The sequence below is a fragment of the Belonocnema kinseyi genome, chromosome 8 (genome assembly GCF_010883055.1).
Source record: "Belonocnema kinseyi isolate 2016_QV_RU_SX_M_011 chromosome 8, B_treatae_v1, whole genome shotgun sequence".
Lineage (NCBI taxonomy): Eukaryota > Metazoa > Arthropoda > Insecta > Hymenoptera > Cynipidae > Belonocnema > Belonocnema kinseyi.
Genome location: NC_046664.1, coordinates 139919310 through 139920449, shown reverse-complemented (window position 1 = coordinate 139920449; position 1140 = coordinate 139919310). Strand labels below are relative to the sequence as shown.

Genomic DNA, 1140 nt, shown 5'->3' with positions numbered 1-1140 from the left:
TGAAACACTCAACAGTCTTACTGTCTTGTCCTCACCCTGGCGGGACCCGCACCAATCGGAGCTAGGCTGGGATACAGAGTTTACCACCTGACAATCACTGAAACTTGGAACTTCATGTACCACTGAGAATAAACTGTCTTTAGTTTTTGAGACCAAACTTTCTACAACTTCCTCAACAAATTCTTCATTCACTTCTATCTAATCTTCAAAACAACAATGAACAACAAAAACTTTTTCTATAGAATATTAGTGGTAGAGGACATTGCTTCCGGAGAAGTAGCTAATGTTCCACCTACAGCCCTTTGCAGCATCGTCATGAACATCCGCACCACCAATATACTCTTTACTATTTTTCTCATTAAAATGTACTGGATTTCGTAAAATCCCATCCGCATTGGCATTAACACGGCCTGGCCTCTCAGCGGGCAAAAAAAAATAAGGATGCCCTAGAGACGTCTTTGGATCTGGATTAACCCCATCTTCAGAAATTATGTGACCTAAATATCGAATTTCTTTGCATAGAAACCTGCATTTATCAGGTTGTAAAATAAGTCCAGCAGACTTCAAACGTCCTAATAATTTTTCGAATTTTTCATTATGTTCTTGTACAGGTTTCGCATAAATGACAATATCGTCCATATATCATAGTTTAATTCCTTACATCCCTGATAAAACAATATCCATGACTCGTTAAAACGTGGCGGATGCTGTTTACAGGCCAAAAGGCATCCTTTTAAATTCAAGATGGTAAAAATGGGTCGAAAAAGCTGCCTTCTGTCGGTCCGCTGGATCGATTTCGATCTGATGAAACCCAGACGCGAAATAGAGCACAGTGAAATATCGAGAGCCACCCAACTGATCCGATGTGGATGTCATATTGGGGAAAGGGTAAGCATCTCCGACAGTTCTTTTGTTGAGGGCGCAATAGTCAGTGACCCTTCGCCACCTTTTGCTATCCTTAGAGTCAGCCTTTTTCGGCATTACTCAAACCTGAGAGTTAAAAGTTGAGCTAGAAGGCGATACCACATTTTTTTCTTGTAATATATTTTTCTCTTGTGCTATTACTTCTCTATGTACTGCGGGATACCGTTAGTTTGGTTTATTTACGACTGTGTCATCTACGGTTACATTTTATGTTTC

General features: G+C 40.1%; 1 protein-coding gene across 1 annotated transcript; it reads right to left on the bottom strand.

The window, feature by feature from the left end:
• Positions 1 to 246: 246 nt before the first annotated feature.
• LOC117178726 lies at positions 247 to 639 on the bottom strand. Its single transcript, XM_033370157.1, has one exon. It carries the CDS (start codon positions 637 to 639, stop codon positions 247 to 249), a length of 393 nt encoding a protein of 130 aa, XP_033226048.1.
• Positions 640 to 1140: the final 501 nt, after the last annotated feature.

Bases quoted from the DNA above. Each gene is read 5' to 3' on its own strand.
- LOC117178726 (XM_033370157.1), bottom strand. From the start codon at position 639: ATGGACGATATTGTCATTTATGCGAAACCTGTACAAGAACATAATGAA.